We start from the raw sequence: 18,296 nt of genomic DNA, 5'->3' as shown, positions 1-18,296 counted from the left end.
TGGCAAAGGAGAAGTGCTCACTAAGGCCCCTTTCACACTATTTTTAGCGGCCCTTTATCGTCAATTTCGTGGCGCTATGCGGCCGCTAGCGGGGCGCATTTACCCCCCCCGCTAGCGGCCGAGAAAGGGTTAAAACCACCGCAAAGCGCTGTTGCAGCAGCGCTATGCCGGCGGTATAGCCGTGCTGCCCCATTGATTTCACCGCTCCAAAGATGCTGCTAGCAGGACTTTTTTTAGCGTCATGCCCTCGGGGCTTTCACATTGGAGAGACAGCAGCGGCTCTTTCAGGGCGCTTTGCAGGCGCTATTTTTAGCGTTATAGCACTTGCAAAGCGCCCCAGTGTGAAAGGGGTCTTACACAGATTTAGACAGATTTGTGAACAGAGAAATAGGCCTTTTGTGTACCTAGGAATATGGAAAGGGGGTGCGCAGCGTCTTCGATTGACCGAAAATTGGCAGGATTGTCGTTTTTGTTTAAATTAAATGGGGGGTGATGATTGGTCCAAGGATTTTTGGGTTCGGCAGGCTTTAAAAGGCTATAGGAAACAACATAAAAAATGTGATGTGAGACGGCCTGTCACTTTCTCGAACCTGGTTTCCATATGTGACATGTTGAGGTTTATTTGTTTATCGCATTATGAAATCAGATTGTTCACGGTGGCGTTTTCACTGGCTTTTTATGGGGCTTTTCGTGTAGGGGAATTGGTTAGCCCGTCAAAACAGGTTGGGGGCGGGTTGTTGGATCAAGATGTGAGATTGAAGGTGGATAGGGTATGTTTACGTTTGCGGAGGTCCAAAACTGACCAGCAAGGTAAAGGGGTGGATGTGTCCCTGTTTGAGTTGCCTGGATCCAGGGTATGCCCAGTTGAGGCGGTAAGGGCATTTAGGTCAATCAGGTGTAAGGGGGCGGGTCCGTTCCTGAGACATGAGGATGGGTCTTATCTGTCTCGTTTTCAATTTATAACGATTTTTCGAAAATGTCTAACAAGGGCTGGTTTAGTGGGGTCGGACTATGCTTCACATTCCTTCCGCATAGGGGCAGCTACAGAAGCCGCCAGATGCTGTTTGGACGAGGTGGCGGTGCGCAGACTCGGGAGGTGGGAGTCTAAGAGATTTCGGTCTTATGTAAGACCTAACTTGGTGACGGAATAACTTAATACATATAATAGCGTACTGTTGTTCAAGGGGTTGGTGTTGTTTTGTATAGTTGGTTAGTGGGTAAGGTTCAGAGTCAGTGGGTGCCGCTTTCTTGTGTTTTGTTTGCATTACAGATGGAAACCCTGTGCGCCTGGTCTGGATCGTAGGTCACTCCTATGTTTGCTGGGGGGCCAGGAGAGGTGACATGCGTCCGGACGGCAGACAGCTGGGGATTTCCAGAAAGGTGGCGTACATACGCTGGTTAGGTAGACCAGGAATGTTATGGGGTAGAGTAATGGGAGAGGTGGAGAGGTATGTGAGGTTGGATAGGCCCCCTGACGTTTTGGTGATTCACGCAGGAGGGAATGACTTGGGTGTCCGGTCGGTCAGGGATCTGATGGCGGACATCAAAGCAGACTTTATGCAGTTGCGGGAAACATTTCCAGCCACCCTCATATTTTGGTCTGACATAGTGGCCAGAACAAATAGGCGTTGGGCTAGATCAGTGGCGAGCATTAATAAAACGCGCATCATAATTAATAAAGTGGTTGGGGCGATTCGTCAGACAGCAAGGTGGTATTGTCATTCGGCATCGAGAGCTGGAGACGAATGTGGGTTTGTACCTTAGGAGGGATGGGGTTCATCTCTCCGACGTGGGGATTGATCTATGGTCCCTGGGTTTGCAGGAGGGGATACAGCAGGCCCTGAGGGTGTGGAGGTGCCCTCAAACGTAAGGTGGTCACGCTTTCGGGCTGTGGCGGTATTTTCTTCTGGTGGTCTTTGACGGGGCGGTAAAACAGATGGATTTAAAGGGGTGGGGGGCTCATCATTAGCATTTTCCCCTCCGGTGTATTCCTGAACGGTGGAGGGAATACTGGTTTTGGTGGCGCTGCGGGAAAACGGTTGTCTCCGAGCGGCTACAGCTGGAGGCCTATTAGTTTGAAAAGTCCTGCAGTGCGTTGGTTATCCATGGTTATACATAGTTATATATATTTATATATATATATTTTGGAAAGGGGGGTCACCGTCAGAGACCATCAGACTGAGGTTAATCGTTTACATTATTAATATGTTATTGTTTTTGTTATTGGTTATTTATTGGTTATTTATTGGAGTGATTTATTTTGGAGTTGTTGTTTTATAAAAAAGGGCTGTTGTGGCCATATTACTCCAAAATAAAAGGTGTGGTCTCATCATTTAAGGTGGGGTTTTGAGTTAAGAGGTGGAGTATATAAGGGGGAATTATGGAAATGCAATGAAGGTATCATTTGGACTACACTAGTCAAGTGAGGCCCGGAATGAAACTGACTAGAAGGAGGGGTAGTGTAGGGCCGGACATGACAGTGTGTCTAATGGAGACACTGAAGGGGTTAAAAGAGTAGGTAGAAAGGTATTATGGGAGAAAGGGGAGGTAAGAAAGTTAACTTGGTAGCTAAGGGGGGGGAGGAGTAGAGAGGTCAGTGTGAGGAAGAATTTAACAGAGGAGGCAGTTTTCCCACCCTCCCTCCCTTTAATTGACAGGGAAGAAATGTAATGTGTTGTGTGTAGTTGTTTGTGTGTATTTTCTGTTTTCAGGAATGAACAGGTCGTCATGACAGCTGAGGTGACTACGATTGGGGTGGGGCGGTATTTTCTTCTGGTGGTCTTTGACGGGGGCGGTAAAACGGATGGATTTAAACGGGTGGGGGGCTCATCATTAGCATGTTCCCCTCCGGTGTATTCCTGAACGGTGGAGGGAATACTGGTTTTGGTGGCACTGCGGGAAAACGGTTGTCTCCGAGCGGCTACAGCTGGAGGCCTATTAGTTTGAAAAGTCCCGCAGTGCGTTGGTTATCCATGGTTATACATAGTTATATATATTTATATATATATATATTGGAAAGGGGGGTCACCGTCAGAGACCATCAGACTGAGGTTAACCGTTTACGTTATTAATATGTTATTGTTTTTGTTATTGGTTATTTATTGGTTATTTATTGTAGTGATTTATTTTGGAGTTGTTGTTTTATAATAAAGGGCTGTTGTGGCCATATTACTCCAAAATAAAAGGTGTGGTCTCATCATTTAAGGTGGGGTTTTGAGTTAAGAGGTGGAGTATATAAGGGGGAATTATGGAAATGCAATGAAGGTAACATTTGGACTACACTAGTCATGACTCTACTATCTGGCCCACACACACCTGAACAATCAGTGTGCCGGCTAGTCCTAAATCCTGGTCCCAGGATTGGAGATTTCCTCCCACACAGATAGCTGCAAAATCTCCAGGCTCCAGGTCCCCAACTGGACTTTACAAACCTCAGAGAAAACTGACACACAGGGGGTTATTTACTGAAGGTAAATCCACTTTACTGGTCAAGTGCACAGCAAGTGCACTTGGAAGTGCAATCATGTAGATCTAAGGGGGACATGCAAGGAAAATAAAAAACAGCATTTTTGCTTGTACATGATTGGATGATAAATTCTGCAGAGCTTCCCTTCATTCCAGAGCTTCCCCTCAGATCTACTGGGATCTACAGCGATTGCACTTTCAAGTGCACTTGTAGTGCAAAGTCGCTTTGCCTTTAGTAAATAACCCCCACAGTTTCCTCCAAAACTATTTATCGTCCTGGAGCCCCTCAACCTGCCTGGTTGACAATCCTGGACGACATCCCAGCTCACCGCTCACTGTACTGTCACAGTTATATATATATATTATATATATTATATGTATTCACCTAATAAACACAAAAAACACATGTGTGTTGCAGTTTGCAGCTAAGGAGCTCTCATATTAAGTGCTTTATAGCAGCATTACAAGTCCAAATGCTGACAGCCATTGGTTCCATCACTAAATCCTGTCATAACCCATCAGTGATGATAAGGCTGGGTGTCAATTATTTGTATTTGTATTCATTTATAATATGAGACAAAAATTTGCTAAACCAGCACTGTTTTAAAACAGCACATGGACTTAAAAAACAATAGATGCTTTTCTTTCAACAAATGGTACACTTGGTTACAGTTTATAAAGGTTACTGTAGACATATCATGCATATACCTCACTGTCTGCCTTTTAAATATACTAAAATACTTATTTTACAGTGTAATAAAACCAGAAATGCCATTTTTATTCCAGCCAGTACAAACATGTTTCCCATGATTACGGAGCCAAAGAAAAATATAACGCTTCCAGTGCTACTAGGTAAGATCCACTAAAAAAGTCTTCTGCACTGAAAATTATATCTATTACCAAACTGGTAAAGAAGTGTCTTGCCTGTGTGAACGCTCCTGATAAAAAAGCTTCAACACTGAAGGTGTACACCCAGTATTGCCCCCTGCCCCCTTACCTGTTGTGTCTTTTTTTATTTTTTGTATATTTTGTATTTTGGCAGTAATTGCATATAATACACATTTACATAGGCGTGCGCAAGGGGTGTGCCAGGTGTGCCTGGGCACACCCTAATCTTGGGGTTGGCAACCTGTCAATGGTGGCAGGTGACAGGTAAACCACAACCCTTCCTTGCTGACCCTCAGAACCTGGACAGGAGAAGTGGCGTGGGTGGAATTTAGTGGAACCGATCTGTATTTTCCTCCTGCAGCAGCTGAAAGTAGACTTCTCCTCTCCCTTTTGTCAACATTCAGCTGCCACAGGAGGAAAATATAGGGGATTGGTACTAATATATGCCACCCCCGCCACCCCTCATTTCCCTGATCCTCTTCCTTCTGTTGCCTGGGTCTCCCATGTGCTCCCTTGCTCCCCCTTCTTCCCATTGTTTCAGGATGGAGAGCGAGGAAGAGGCCGGTAAATATGTCAAACGCATATGTGTTGGAGCTTATGCAATAGGCTGCGCACGCCTATGCACATTTCCATGTATTTCGGTATCAATATTGTAAAATATCTTAATATCTTAAAATATAACTTGCATTAGCTGCCTACTAAATTAAAAAAATGTGCTGACAATAATTGTCCATCAACTCTTCCTTTATTTCATAAAAAAGTAGAACATGAAGTACAGTATTTAGTTTAAAAATATTCAACTTACACATTTCATCTAAACTCAGCCCAAAAGTGCACCTGTGTCTAGACTATTGATTCTTATATATTCGTAACAAGCAGTAAAACGGAAAATTGTATCATACTTACCATAATTTTCCTTTCCTGGTGCCTATCCATGGCAGCATACTGGTGATAGAGCTCCGCCTCGACTCCTCCCTCAGGACTAGTGAATAGCATAAATTAAAGGCATAGTTCCTCCCCCAATATTCTCCGTAAAATAGAATACCGAGGGTGGGAGCATATGCTACCATGAATAGGCACCAGGAAAGGAAAATTACGGTAAGTATGATACAATTTTCTGTTTTCCTGGTGCCTCCATGGCAGAATACTGGTGATAAATAACTAGCTGACATGGGTGGGATAATGCTTAACAATAAAAGTTTAATAAGAAAAGGACATTGCAGCCTGAACTGCCCTCCTTACGAATTCAACAGTCGTGAGGATATCGGGGGAGGAACTATGCCTTTAATTTATGCTATTCACTAGTCCTGAGGGAGGAGTCGAGGAGGAGCTCTATCATCAGTATGCTGCCATGGAGGCACCAGGAAAGAACCTTGAAAACAAGACCTTGTTTACCTTTGTAGCTGCTTTTAATGTGAAGTTATTTGTTCTCAAAGATCCTAAAAGATCACAGCCAAGACTCTAAAGTTGGTTTCCATCCATTTTTAATAGTGTAAAAACACACCTTGGTTGCTTACATTAAAGGTATGGTAGCCTGCCAAGATCTACTCTCCATAAAAAAAAAAAATCGAAGATTTCAATACTGTTTTGTTAACTTTGAAAATTCATTTTTCCACAATGCTTTTGGATACAGAGATGATAAGCTCTTATTTTAAAATGCTTTTTCCACTTGAAAAGAATTTGTAAATAAATGAGTGTGCATGATCTGGGCATAGGTTGACTTTAGTCATAGCTGTACCTAACAAAAGGTGAGTGTATCTTAAATATCTTCTCCACTAGAGACACATATTCTGGAGTGGGTTACATTAGAAATATCGATGGGGGCGGAGTTACAACATGGCGCCAAGTAGCAGCGTGTAGCTGCGAGCTCCAGGTGTTCCCCTTAGCAAACATGTTAGGAGAGGTAAAACTTTCTTGGTGAAGCCGGCTTTTACCCCTGGATTTGCATCCTGTTTGTGGCAACTTATTATCCCCCGCTGAGTGCCTGCTTACCGCTGGAATTCCGGACCCCTGCCGCTTGATGATTTCCACCTGGTTCCTGAGCAGAGCGACTCGTAGCGTGCCTTCGTATGGCTGAGCTGGCGTGAGGAGTAAGGTGGAAAAGGGTCTGGAGGCTGCAGCTGCTTGTCCACAGCGTGAGAGGTGAGGAAGAAAATGTCTGAGCGGTGAGCGGAGAGAGTAGGACGGCCGGAGGAGATGCTGGGACGTTGACGATCAGTGGGGGAGTGATCAACGAACGAGTAAGCTCGGTGTGACAGTTTGTTCCGTGACACCTCACGAAGACTACCGAACACTACCCTGAAGGCTATTGAGGTGGTTCCGGAAAACGGGGGTCCATAAGGAGTAGTGAGAGCGGTGTCCCTCAAGGATAAAGTGGAGGACATATATGTTTAAGAACATATACACTAAATGTGTCTCCCGGGATAACTACTATAAAAGTAGTAAAAATTAAATATCTGTCTGCCTGTATTCCTACCTGTGCATTTATCGGCTGTTTGTACATGCATTCTTTTTTATTACCTGTATGATCTAATGAGGAAGCAAATGAGGAAAAATAATTACTAATCAACAAGGACTGTTTTTGACTATGGAAATTGTTTGGAGAGGAGCTTGCAATCTTTTTTTTCTCTGGCTGAGGAAGCGAGAGGGAAATGCTCTCTATAGTTCATTGGAGGATTGTTTCAGCTGCTTTAGCCTGCTTCAGCTTGCCTGGGCTTATAAGTTTGCATCTGTGGAATGTTTGCTCCCCCCCCCTTTATTTATTTATTTATTTAAACCTGTTTGCATATATTTCTCCGCTTTTACTTGTGTAGCGGGCACTTACTTTTCTGGTACAATGTTTTTATTGAAAAAAAAAGAAGGGAAAAACCCCAGATAACGAATTCCCACGCAGGGGATATGTACAAAAACATAAAGAAGAGGTTTACATAACGGTACATAATGAAACATATTTTAAGGGTGTATTATATCAACTGACGTTGACCTACCAGTCAGGGCCGGAGGTCAGTGCGCTCTGTCCAGGCCATGGGGCCCAGGGGCTGAGGCAGACAAGGGTGAGCAGAGTTGTCTGCAAATCAGGGAAGAGGGTGACAGACAAACACGAGGAGAGAAAAGAAAAAAAAAAAAAAAAAGAAAAAAAAAAAAAAAGGAGAAAAGAGAAGGGGGAAAGAAGGGGGAAGGAGAAGAAGGGAAGAACACGTATACTATTACGGGGGGGAGGGGGCCTGGGTAAGTGTAGGGTAGAACGTCGGGCGAAGGGCCCAGGAAGAGAGGAAATGGGAGGAGGGGGGAAGGGGGTCCCCCAGGCTGGAGGTTAGTTCAAAATGAATTTACAAACCTAGGCTAGTTGGATTTAGGTTGGGGAGTGTGTAGGACCACCACGGGGCCCATACCTTAATAAATTTTGCATGGGAGTCGTGAAGGATGCTGGACATTTTCTCGTGAATCATGAGGGTCGTCAATGAAGTCTTCACCTCTGCGAATGAGACAGAGGGTTTTTTCCAAGCCCTCGCTATTGTTCGTTTGGCGGCGATAAATAAGTATGTAGCTAGTTTCTGTTGATGGGAGAAAAGGCCCGGGAGCGGGCAATGAAGTAATGCAAATTTGGGGTCTTTGCGGAAGTGGACATGAAATAGGGAGGAAAGTAGACCAAAGACCCTTGACCAGAAGCCTACAAGACGAGGGCAAGACCACCATGTGTGCAGTTCATCTCCTCTTTGACCACAACCTCGGAAGCATCTATCATTGCAAGATGGGTTTGATTTGGCGATGCGGGCTGGAACCCAGTACCAGCGCAGGAGGACCTTATAGGCCGCCTCCAACGTGGCAGTGTTAAATGAGCATTTTGCTATACTGGACCAGGCTTTACTCCAATCTGCTAGATCTATGGGGGATAAATCGCGTTCCCATTTAAGCACATAGGAAAGGGTAGTGGAAGTGTTGCCAGCAGTTAGTAAGGAGTATATCATGGAAATGGTGCCGCGAGCACCCGGGCATTGTTGGCAGAATTGCTCAAAGGCAGTCATTTGATATGGGAAGGAGCCTAGGCGCCGGAGGGAAGTTATCCAGTGTCGCAGTTGGATGTAGCGGAAAAGTTCAGCAGGTGGAGCATCATGGGTCTCTTGAAACGAGGACCACGCAGGGAAGGCGCGGGTACGAAGAAAGTGACGAACCAGGGAGAACCCATGTGCAGGCCACCACGAAAAAATATAGGGTTGTTCTAGGCCCGGTGGGAACATAGGGTTATTCAAGAGGGGGAGCAGCGGTACGAATGGGGACATAAGTTTGCCTGAGTATCGAATCGAGTCCCACAATTTCAGACTGTGCGTCATGAGAGGGCTAGCAGAAGGCGGTCGCATTTTAGGGGGTAGCCACAATAAGGCCGAGATAGGGACAGGCGCGCAATTGGGTACCTCCAGGAGAACCCATAGGGGGATATCAGAGGTCGCGTGGAGCATGGTGAGTTGGGAAATTTGGGCTGCTTGGTAGTACTTTGCAACGTCCGGAACGCCTAGTCCACCCCGTAACCTATGAGCATAGAGAGTGGAGCGGGAAACTCTGGGGCGTTTGTGTGCCCAGATAAAGGAGAGAAGTCTGTTCTGTAGTAGCCGCAGAAAGAAGGCAGGGACTCGGACAGGAAGGGTTCGAAAGAAGTAAAGAATCTTTGGGAGAATGGTCATCTTGACCGCATGGATACGACCGATCCAGGATAAGGTGGGAAATCGCCACGAAGCCATGAGGGCCGTGATGGTACGCAAGAGTGGGTAATAGTTGGCGGAGAAAAGGGAGGCGTAAGAAGGGGTCAACTTAACGCCCAAGTAGTCCAGGGAGGAACTTGCCCATCGGTAAGGGAAGGAGGATTGGAGATGTAAGACTAGGGGGCCTGGGAGAGTGACGTTCAGGGCGGTAGTTTTGTGTGGGTTAATACGGAGGCCAGAGATAGATGAAAATCGGGTTAGAAGGGCCTGGAGATTTGGTAGGGTGACGATGGGGTTGGTGAGAGTTAGGAGGGCATCGTCAGCGAACATATTCAGTTTATAATTGTCACCTGCATAAGGGATGCCCGTGATATTAGGGTCTGCCCTAAGGGCAATAGCTAGCGGCTCAAGGGCAAGGACAAAAAGGACCGGAGATAGAGGGCAGCCCTGCCTCGTTCCTCTAGAGATAGGAAAAGAGGGCGAGAGGCAACCAGCGTAGCGGACCGAGGCAGAGGGGGTTGAGTAAAGGGCCGTCAGCCACGATAGGATTGAGTCACCAAAGCCCCAACGTTGTAGCACGTAACGGAGATAGTCCCATGAGAGGGTATCGAAAGCTTTATAAAGGTCAAGAGAGAGGAGAAAGCCGGGGATTTTGCGTTGCTGCAATAAGGTGATCAGGTGAACAACTTTCCGGACATTGTCCCCCGCCTGACGGCCAGGTACAAAGCCCACTTGGTCTCTATGAACCAAGGAGCGCAAGTATTTGTTAATGCGAAAGCTTAGGATTTTCCCCAAGAGCTTCACATCCTCATTCAACAGAGAGATTGGGCGAAACGCCTGGGGTTCGTGCGCCTCCTCTGTGGTCTTAGGAATCATGGAAATGTGAGCTCGTAATGTGTCCGGGGAGGGCAGCGCTCCTTGCTTCATGCAGTTGAAATAGGCCGTCAGATGGGGGAGCAAGAGGGGAGAAAGCTTACGGTAATATAGTCCGGTGAAGCCATCTGGGCCCGGGGCCTTCGAAACACGAATACCCTTGATGGCCTGAGCCACCTCCAGTTCGGTAATGTCAGCATTAAGAGTCGCGCAGGCTTCTGAGGAGAGAGGCGGAAGATGAAGATCGCGGAAGAAATCGTCCGCGAGGTTAAGAGGAAAGGGGGTGGGTTTGCTATAAAGTGAGGCTAGGAAATCTGCCAGGGCTGCAGTGACTTTGCTCGGATCTGAAGTGAGGTCTCCGTTAGCAGTACGGAGGCGGATAGGTTTATGGCTGCGAGATGTAGCATTGAGTTTCTTAGCCAGCATTGCGCCCGGTTTATTCGCGCAAGAATAAAATTTATGTTTAGCCCACCGTAGGGCCTTCTCGGTTTGGTCGGAGGCCAACAAGTCTAATTCGGTTGCAAGGGTGTCCCTAGCTTTCTTATTTGCTAGCGTGGGGTGGGATTTCCACTCTGCATCAGCGGAGGCCAAAAGAACTGTAAGTTCCCGGGTCCGCTTTTCCCTATGGCGTTTGCGGGAGGATGCCAGTTGTATACAATGGCCTCTCATGGTAGCCTTGTGGGCCTCCCAAAGAGAGATGGGCGAAGACACAGAGCCCACATTTTCTTTGAAGAAAGTTTGGAGTCGCGTATGGATTTCAAGAAGGGCGTCTTGTGATGTAAGGAGTGAGTCGTTTAATCGCCATTGGAAGGTAGGGCGTGTCAGGCCTGAGAAAGTGAACAAAAAAATGATAGGGTCATGATCCGACCACACAGAAGGGGGGATCGTAATTTTATGGACATTGGAGATGTGGTGTAGAGGAATGAAGACGTGGTCGATCCTACAAAAGCTGTCGTGCGGGCTAGAGTAGTAAGTGAAATCGCGGTCACGGGGGTGGAGCTCCCGCCATGCATCTATTAAGCCATGGGATTGTATAAGGGATCTCATCTGCTCCTCTACAACTAAATCATGAGAGGGGGGGGATCCTGATGGGTATTTCCTGTCCATCGAGGAGTCCAGGGTTACGTTCGTGTCACCCATCAAGATGAGGGTCCCGGAGCTGTGCTGGGACACGACCTTGAGAAGGTGGGAGAAAAATTTATGTTGGAATCGGTTCGGGGCATAGTACCCAACCAAGGTTACATTTTGGCCATTTAACGTGCCCTGGAGTAATAGGTATCTACCAGTTGGGTCCGCAATTTCCTTGGAGCATGAGAATAGGAGATTGCGTCTGAAGGCAATGAGAACCCCCCTCTGCTTTTCGGGGGCAGAAGCCAGATAGAATGTAGGGAAGTGAGAGGAGATAAATTTCGGGGCAGAAGAGGAGGAAAACCTGGTCTCTTGCAAGCATACTACGTCAATGCCACTAGATTTTAGGTGGTGAAATACCTTGGATCGTTTTATTGGAGAATTAAAACCATGGATATTATGTGAATAAAACTTCAACGGAGATTGGGTCATTGTGAGGAGATGAAGGTTAGCTTACGTGGTGGTGTCCAGCAGCTGCAGATCAGGTCGGTAGGGATCCCTGCCAGCGACATTTGCAGATTTCCAGCCTGGGGGAAGAAGAGAAAAGAGAGACAGGGAAAGGTGCAAGACAAGAGAGAAAGGGTAGGATGGGGGAAGGAAAAAAGAAACATAAAAACAAAAATACAAAAACAGTACAAACGTACTAGATGCGCCACGTTGGGCGTAAACCACGTCTTCGGCGAGACGTGTAAGGCGGGGGGGCTCGACCGCCGGACACATGGCCATTTTAAGTCTCGGCAGCTCAAAGTTTAGCAAGAAGAGGGGGGTGCCGGGAAGAGGGGGGGGGGGGGGAGGGGAACACTGGCCGAGTCAGCCTCAGGAAGGGGAGAAAAAAAGAAAATAAATAAATAAATAAATAAATTTCCCTTAAAAAGGAAAGGGGGGGAGGGTGTAACTAAGGGTTAGGGCAAGATTACTGGTGCTAACAACCAACCCAAGGATAAATTGCAATGAGGGGTTGCCAAGAGAGCTTTAAACACAGAATTATTATATAACAATAAAGAACACAAATGGGATGTGTAACTTCTGATGCTCGGACCATTTAGTCAGACCGAACTCCAGCTAGCCAGCCCGGACTGTCAGGTACAAAGTCCATCAAGGGGCCCCCTGAATCTCGCCACCAGGCGCAAGCACCACCAGGAAGCGGGCCCCAGAGGGCCCAAGTAAACTAATAAAAGAGGCTGGACATTAATTAGCAACCTGGAGATGAGTCACAGCAATTTAGCAGTACTTAAACATATAATCCAGTATTACTCGAAAACAGTGTTAAACATAACTCGCAAATAACATTAGCGGTGCATATCATACAGACTGGCTAACCCCCAGCCTCCTGGCCAGGGGGCTCAGTTATAGGGTCCACCGGAAAGCCTCCCAGGGCCGGTCACCAACCACTATCGCTAGCGGAGGGAGGGCCCCCGGAGACCCCCGATAGGATAAATAGGGACCTAGGCATCATTGGTTAAAGATCAGACAGGAGCGTACAAGAGGTAGGGAAGGGAGGGTCAGGACCATGAGGGGCAGGGAAAGGGAAGGGAAGGGAAGAGGGAGGGTGAGGGGAGAGGGGAGGGAGAGAGGGGGAGGGGTAAAAGGAGCGGGGGAGGGAGGAGAGAAGGGCAGGGATGGAGAAAAAAAAAAAAAAAAAAAAATTTATAAGTTCAAATAAGACAGTGGGGTTCTGGATGCGATGGAGCCTATGATGTTAATGCAACATGGAAGTCCAGAGTGGAGCTCTTGAGGAGGTGGTGAGAAGTAGTAAGAGTCAGGTGTTGTATGGTTTGGAATATACCAATACGCTCGGAAAATCCTGGAGCGGCACAATTGAGTCTGACAGGGTGCCAAAGCAGGTGAAATGGTTTAGAGACTTCCAGCCAGGGTGTGTGGGAGAGATATAGGGCAGTCATATAGAAGGGTGGTGAGGGGGCGACATCACAACATGCACCAACCGGTTGGGTCAAGGCGGGCTGGGGGTGGGGAGGAAGGCATATGACCCAATCCAAGCACGGCCATCATTGGGTATGTGTGAATGGGGAAAGTCATCGAGGGGGGATCCAATCCAACCATCATCTACGGGAGATGGTTGGTGAAATACAGAAGGGTCCTGAGGACCAAAGGGGAAAACAGGACTCACGGTTTCAAGGGTCAATCTGGATCAGATCGTTGAGAGCCAGCCATAGATGGAGCGGGAGGGGGAGGGCGTCTCGGCCCTTTGACCTTTTCCCATGTGCGACTCGGGAGGTTAGTGGAAAGCTGAGGGGGGGTTGATCCAGTTGGGCTTCGGGTGTTTTTACCAGATGGTAGCAGATGGAGAGAGTCCAGGACGGACTGTGCTTCGTCTGGCGAGGTCAGCGTGTGACTGCGACCATTGTATGAAAAGGATAGCTTGAAGGGGAAGCCCCAGCGGTACCGAATTTGGTGCGATTGAAGAGCTGAGGTGTAAGGCTTCATCTGTCTCCTTTTCACAATCGTGGACTGGGAGAGATCTGTAAAAAGTTGGTAGTGGTATCCCTGGAACGTGAGGTTGGGCTTGTCCCGGGCCGCGCGAAGGAGGGTTTCCTTAGTGCGGTAATAAGTGAACTTTATGATGATGTCGCGGGGTGGTCCCTCTGATTTCTTGGGGCCGAGTGACCGATGGATGCGGTCAAATTCCAGCCTGTCAATGGGGATGGCTGGGACAAGCTCCTGGAACAGGGCCGTGGCAGTGGAGGTGAGGTCCATGACCGTTTCGGGGATGCCCCGCAGGCGCAGATTACCTCTGCGGGCCCTGTTCTCAAAATCCTCCAGGCGTAGTAGGGCTACATCCAGTTCTTTCTTAATGTCAGAAATGTCCTGCTCGTGGTTTTCTAGGACAGTAGCAGCGGCATCCATCTTGTCCTCTAGGTCATTGGTGCGGGAGCCGAGCTCCCTGATTTCTTTAGTGAGGTGGGTGGCCAGCTTGGTGGTTGCGGCTGACAGTTCTGCCTGCAACATGGTCTTGAAGCGGGAGAGCAGATCAGCATCCCGCAGTGACGGCAGCTGGAGCGGGTCCCCGCCGACAGCGGGAGACCGATCCAAATCCTCGGCTGTAAGCTGGGAGAAGGGGTCCAGACTTGAGGCCGGGGCTTCAAACATGGCGTCCGGCGGGGAGGCCCCAGGCAGTGTGCGGTCCGCAGATCGTGAGCTGGATGCTCGCGTGAGCATCGCCGTTCGTGTCGCTGGATGCACGGCAGCTGCGGGAGTCAGCGGGAGGTAGTGGGGGACGGGGATTCCCTCTTACTTGGCTTTTTATGGGGCCGATGTGTCCTGGCGGTGAGAAGCGAGGCTAGGATGCGGCCATCTTCGTTCGCTGCTCACGAGCGCCCCCCACGGGCACTTACTTTTAAGTATGTGACCTTTTTGCTAGGTTATAGTTTCAGGTAAATTTAGGCAGGCTTGTGCCATTATAGCAGGCCTGTTTGTTTATTTGGGATTTGAGTGGCAGGTAGTTTGTGTGCGAGTCGCGGCCAATCATTAATTTGTTTGGCAATGCCCCGGGACTCTCATATAAAAGCCTGGTCACATGGTCCGGGAGTTAGTTTCCTGTCGAGCGTGGAGAAGCCAGCCTGGTTCCCGGAGGGGAGAGGTTCCCCCTCCAGGGAGCCAACGGAGCTCCCCCCCTGCGAGGAGGGTGGGGAACCGGCATCCGTAGAGGAGTAGATTACACCGTACAGCATGTAGTCGCTGGTGTCGTTGGCCGCCCCTGCGGGGAAGGGAGCGTGCCAGGAAGGAGAAAAGGGAACAAAGAATCATTGCGGAAGAAGTAGCAACAAAGTGTAAGGAAACTGGGCGATCGATCGTTTATGAGTGGTACATGGACTATTGATCACGTGAGTGAAAGTCCAAGGGAAGGGTACTGCCAGAGGCTGAGGGATGTTGGTATGCAAGTCAGTGAGACAGGCGGTGATGGCCTGTGACTTTGGGTTCAGCAATGCCCCAGGATTCCAATCAGTCAAGCGGGAGGAGTTATTCAGAGTGACTTTTCTTTAGCTCAACTTGGAAGTACCATGCAGATGGGAAGTAGTGGTAAAAAGGAAGCAGTAAAGCTGCAAGCACACATATAGAGATACAGACTGTTCTTGAAAAGTTCTGCAGATGAAGAAGTTATGCAGAGTGACTCTTTATCGATTATTCTCTATCAAATCTACTTCCATCTTCCCTGAATGAAGAAATCGCATAAAGTGATTTCTTATTATCCGCAATGATTCTAGGTTCTTGTATGAGAGACAGTGAAAAGTTGATAAAGAAACAAAAGAGCATCTCAAAAGAAACCCTTCTCCTATCCCAGTTCATGTTACTTAATAAAGCAAGAGAAAAATGCAACATGGACTGTTTCTGATTTTATGGGCTGCAATGGGTTAGGTGGTAAACGTGAATTACGGATATAACAATTAATCAGCCGCTCCTTCAGGGGTAAGCGCTACACTTGCACAGTCGCATAGCCACAAAATGAACAGCACAGATCCCAGTACTTCTGGTCTCGGTGTCATCATTTCCGGCCGAGACCGGAAGTACTGGGATCTGTGCTGTTCATTTTATGCTGTACATGTAAGTTACTATGTTGTTTTGAATAAACCTGTTTTGAATACTGCACAATGGGGATACTCCTTTCTATTGCATGCCTCCACCCAACTTGCTGAACTTGAGGCCTTCCATTTGGAGATTTGCCAGACCTGTGACGATCGGAGGAGACTGATCGATTGATGGTGTTTCATCCACTTCCTGATTGCAGGCTCGACTTGACCCTAGGGGTCTTTGCTAGAGGTGAGAGGCTGGGAGAAATGTGTGGCCCACCACGGAGTACGGTTATTAAGAAGAATCTGTGACCTATCATCGTTTGCACTTGCACTTTTTTCATCTCATCTCAATTTCATTTTTTGCACAAACTGTTTTATGAAGACTCACTTTGTTCACGTTGGAACTGTACTACATTAATTGTATTGACTTGCGTCTATTTTTATAGCGTTTCTGCACTTTTTTGCACTGTATGCGATTTTTGTTATTGCATGCGACTTTTTTTATCTCATGCGATTTTTTTCAATTTTTTCTAAATTTGTGAATTTTTTTCATCTTGATGCACTTTTAGACTATTTTTGGATTTATTCACCTTCAATTGGATTTGTTTATTTATTTATTTGATGTCATATTTCATGAATTTTCACTGTTATTTATCCAATGTCACTTCTTATGAATTTAATGGATGTTTAGTCACTTTATTTATGTGATTTTGCTCTTTACGCATATGCACTTTACTTGAAGAATTGGATTATATTTATTTCATCACATTTATGCACTTTGAGTTAGCGCCACATATCTCTATTTACATTATTGTTTTTCTGTGTGGGAACACTGTGGTATGTGTGGCGGCTCCTTAGTCCTTTTTAGCTCCTTTTGCTCGCCTTGGTTTTGCGCATTAGTTTTCTTCTTTGTAGCTCGAAGGAGGGCGTTGAAACCCTTGATAATCCAGCTACAGGAGAAAAATATCTCCTATAGATGGGGCTTTCCCGCTTTTTTAATTGCAAAAAATTAAAGGGATTTCAGCTACATTGCGCTTCCCAGAAGATTTGAAAGAATTTTGCAGCAAACTAGATTTGCCACTGGTCAACTTGGAAAACTGGGAAAAAAAATCCCAGAATGGGGGAAGTTAAAGGATCAGTCATGGAATAAAGTATAGAGCCCTAATAATAGAAACAAAACGGGTAGCAACAGTTAAGCAATGCAGCTTGTGGTTAGGTGGGTAAGGGTTGGCAAGGAAGGGAGATTCACTCAGGGGTACCCGGGGGTTTGGCGATGCCTACCTGTGCCCTCAGAACCATTTTTCGCTAGGGAATGAGGACTGGGGGCCCACGCGGGCATATAAAACCCCCCAAGGGAGGCCATTAGGGCTGGGTGCCTATAATCTAGGCGACAGACCAGAGGGTTATTTTATTGATATTTAATGTAGAGGTTGGGAGGGAGGAGGGGGGCATGGTATAAGAAAGTCTGAATGGGGTAAAAAAGATGGGGGGGGGGGTGTTGGTGGGCTTTATGTTTTTTGCTGTTAGTTAAATGGATCATCCTAAACAAAGGGGAAGAATTACATTTTTCTCTTATGGTTAATTACCTCTTGATTCTTTTTGATTCGTATATCTTAAAGAGGATGCCCTTAAAGATACCTATAACCTGAGAGGTTTAAACAGCCCTAATAAAAGATATCAAATAATGCAGGAACTGAAAAGTTGGTCATCAAACATTTTTTTTTGCAGGAGACTCATCTTAAGTGGTCTTCTAGGGTTGGATTGAGCTCAGTGGGTTTTCCCGTTTGGTTCCATGGTTACTCTCCTAATAAGAGATCCAAAGGAATAGCAATAGGTTTTGACAGAAATACAACATTTATTTTAAAAGCGATGGAGTCTGACTCCGAAGGAAGGTACCTATTTATTAAGGAATCCCTGTTTAATAAAGAGTACACATTTGCTAATATCTACTGCCCCAATATTCAGCCTTGTCTTTTTTTAAGAAAGATATTGAACAAGTTAGAAAATTTTAAGGAGGGGAAAGTTATTATGGCTGGAGACTTTAATTTTGTGTTGGACCTGACCCTGGATACTCAACCTATCTCCTTGCGCTCAGAGGGGAAAAACCTAAAAGCTGTCAAGCAAAACTTATATCAGCAGCAATTAATAGAGGTGTGGAGAATTATGCATCCTAGGGGGAGGGACTTTACTTATTATTCTCAAGTTCATTCTTCATACTCGAGAATTGATTATGTCTTCCTAGATCACCAGCTTTTAGAAGGCCTATTAAAGGCGGAGGTGGAATCGATCACCTTCTAGGACCATGCCCCGGTACTTGTAAGCTTGGATTTAGAGGATATACCGGAAAGGCAGAGGTCCTGGAGGGTGGATGAATCACTTTTACATGATCATGATGTTTTGGAAGATTTGGAAAAAGATTTGAACCTATTTTTTAAGGAGAATAACATAGAGACTATCGCGCCAACTATTCTGTGGGAGACTCATAAAGTATTCATGAGAGGGAGATTATAGCAGAGGGGGCCAAGAGAAAAAAAATCTGGACCGCACAAAAAAAGTCCCTTATACAAGAGAACCAGGAGTTGGAACCGACACATAAAAGGACAAGGGATAATAAAGTAATGATAAAATTAACAGGAAACAGGGAGGCATTGAGGGATTTATTGGAACAGGACACCAAAAGAGTGTTTATTAGAACAGCTAAAAGGCAGTATGAATT

General features: G+C 46.6%; 1 protein-coding gene across 4 annotated transcripts in view; it reads left to right on the top strand.

Annotated features, from left to right (window-relative positions):
* Positions 1-18,296, top strand: part of LOC141127896 (interleukin-1 receptor-like 1) — a 58,187-nt gene that overhangs the window by 19,088 nt on the left and 20,803 nt on the right. For 3 of the 4 annotated variants that reach the window (XM_073614764.1, XM_073614762.1, XM_073614765.1), the window contains exons 3-4: positions 4,252-4,317; positions 15,796-15,827. In XM_073614764.1, coding sequence (XP_073470865.1) covers positions 4,252-4,317; positions 15,796-15,827 — 98 coding nt within the window. The remainder of the gene's footprint in view (positions 1-4,251; positions 4,318-15,795; positions 15,828-18,296) is intronic. The other variant, XM_073614763.1, reaches the window with a different exon arrangement.

The sequence above is a fragment of the Aquarana catesbeiana genome, linkage group LG02 (assembly GCF_042186555.1).
Source record: "Aquarana catesbeiana isolate 2022-GZ linkage group LG02, ASM4218655v1, whole genome shotgun sequence".
NCBI lineage: Eukaryota > Metazoa > Chordata > Amphibia > Anura > Ranidae > Aquarana > Aquarana catesbeiana.
Note: the sequence above shows the minus strand (reverse complement) of the source record. Positions and strands in the feature narration are given on the sequence as shown.